The following is a 2,392-nucleotide window of genomic DNA, read 5'->3' on the forward strand; positions in this document are numbered from 1 at the left end:
TGTGAAAATGTGTGGGCGTTTCTTTCCAACACAGGGGGCCTGGGGTGATAGTTGACTGATCTTTTCAGCATAATCCAACAGTGCAGGTGGTTCAATTTTCCCAAACATTCCTACATACAGTATGTTAGATAAAGCCTGTCTCAACCAAACTATCCACTTCTCAGAAAGATCGGTATTTTCAGCTGTGACTAGAGAAAATGGCCCCTAGGCTCTGCTGTACTGATTAGACTTAATCACATGGCTGGAGAGTGCTGGTGTGTGAGTTGCCATGAAACTCGAGGACTGTTGGGGTCTCCACGGCTCATGACCGGAAACCAGCACATTATACAGTATTGTCAGTCACCCGTGAGCTCTTGAAGTGATCCGGAGAATTAACGTTGAGTTTGCTGTGTGTCCTCGGCCACACGCTGCTTCCCATACGGGGCGGGGTGCCGCTCAGTCCGGCACACCGCGCAGAGCGCACCGTCACCAGCTGCTCTCCCTGCACCGTCTGCCCGTCTGACTGAACACCATGGGTCTGGAAAAGGAGAAATCGGACACCAGTATAATTATGGACGAAGATGAATTCAACAGATCGATAGAGCCAATTCTGTCGAAGAAGGGGAAGGTGTATACAACGGCGCCGGACCGAGATCCAAACGATATCAATGCGCACTTGAAGGTACAGTAAAGTCTATATTGTGTGGAGTGACCTTGAAAGTAAAAGTAGCGCCTGCCAAGGTGAATTATCAGGGGTTACCACTTAATGTGACCTTATTGTTTTGTGTAAACTGACATTTTTCATCTTCACCGTGAATTCCTGGAAGTGGCTGCTTGCGCGTCAATCCATCATCTCCCGGCGCCTTCCTGGTCATGTTTCACGTGTGACTGATGATTTTTTTAAACTTATTTTGTCTCCAATCTTGTTTGATCTGACAGTTTGGGTTCGAAGATGTCATCGCGGAGCCCATCTCCACACACAGCTTCGACAGGGTGTGGATAGGAAGCCACGCCGCGTTTGAGCTGGTCAAATTCATCTTTTACCGCCTGCTGACCACGCTGCTCGCTGTGCCCATGGCTTTCATCCTCGGACTAGTCTTTGGAGTGCTTAGTTGCATCCACATCTGGTAGGGAAACGCTCCTCGATCTCAACCTGCAGGTTTCTGTCCGGAGCTGTTTGCAGCCTGGTTTTCCTGGCACCGTGCCAAATGTTAAATTTACACGACATAATGATTTATTTTACAGGCAATAGCTTTAAGTGTCACATAAAGTTATGATAGGGGCGTTACAGTGATGCCATAATAAATAACAATCAAACTTACACTAAGTCCACCAAAGAGATTATAAGTTTCAATGAAAACATAGGTTTATTGAAATGATAACAGATAAAGACACAATAAAAACAGAAATTCTGCTGAGCTCTGCAAATTCGTTACTTCCATTAGAAACTAATTATAATGGTAATAAAATGATTTAAACAATATTAAAGCATGATCTTATCAATTACAAGCCTCTGAACAGTCCCTGTGGGGATGTTATAGGAGCATTATGTGGCTTGTTCTGGTTCTTTAACAAACATTGACACAAGTTATTTTTACAGTTAACATCACATACACTATAACACTGAAACATTGTGTCAGTGTTTGTTTTTATGCTTTTATCTGGACAATTATGTCATGCTTATGTGCGCCTGCAGTGAGTTGTGCCAGGTTTTTGAGCAAATTGTGTGACACATGCACATGCATCTACAACCCAACAGGTCCATTTATTAACACTTGATGAGACAAGATTTCATGCCCAGAATAAACCCTCTAAGGAAAATATTTAGTTCTGCTTGTAGCGGAAAGAAATGGGCCATGCCCTTTGCCAGATCACTGGCATCCTAGCTGCCTTTTCTCAGACCAGACTGGGACATTCTTCAGATGCAGCTGCAGAGTTACTTTCACATGACCGCAAACCTGGGTGAGGTCACAAGCTTGAGATGATTCAGGCACAGTGTTAGACGGACGAAGCATCTGGAATGTTGTCAGGAAGGGTGATCGCACAGATGGGGGCTGCTTCAAAGGAGGACACGGTTTTCATAACACACCCTCTTGTTTCATGTAATACACTGTAGTGAACATAACAATATGATACAGTTCTTTGTAAAGCAAAGAGACAAAGCACCTTACAGATAAAACCATAACAGGAGCTATATTGTTAATATATGTTCTTACATTATTGTACAGATTTATAAAATCATTGTTAAGACAAAGTCTTTTTTTAAGAAGTGCCAAATGTTCGGAACTTCAGCAAAGACACACCAGTCAAATTAGAACTGACTTGCAAATACACAACATGACAGAATACAAAGATAAACCAGAGAAGAGTAATGACTTCTAAATCACATACTTTCATACTGTCACATGCACTA

General features: G+C 42.9%; 1 protein-coding gene across 1 annotated transcript in view; it reads left to right on the forward strand.

Annotated features, from left to right (window-relative positions):
* The first annotated feature begins 485 nt into the window (after window positions 1-485).
* Window positions 486-2,392, forward strand: part of cav2 (caveolin 2) — a 3,481-nt gene continuing 1,574 nt past the window's right edge. Inside the window, exons 1-2 of the mRNA XM_020593322.1 lie at window positions 486-661; window positions 919-1,106. Of these exons, the coding sequence (XP_020448978.1) occupies window positions 512-661; window positions 919-1,106 (338 nt within the window). The 5' untranslated portion in view covers window positions 486-511. The remainder of the gene's footprint in view (window positions 662-918; window positions 1,107-2,392) is intronic.

This window comes from Monopterus albus, unplaced genomic scaffold (genome assembly GCF_001952655.1).
Source record: "Monopterus albus unplaced genomic scaffold, M_albus_1.0 scaffold19.1, whole genome shotgun sequence".
NCBI classification, from domain to species: Eukaryota; Metazoa; Chordata; class Actinopteri; order Synbranchiformes; family Synbranchidae; genus Monopterus; species Monopterus albus.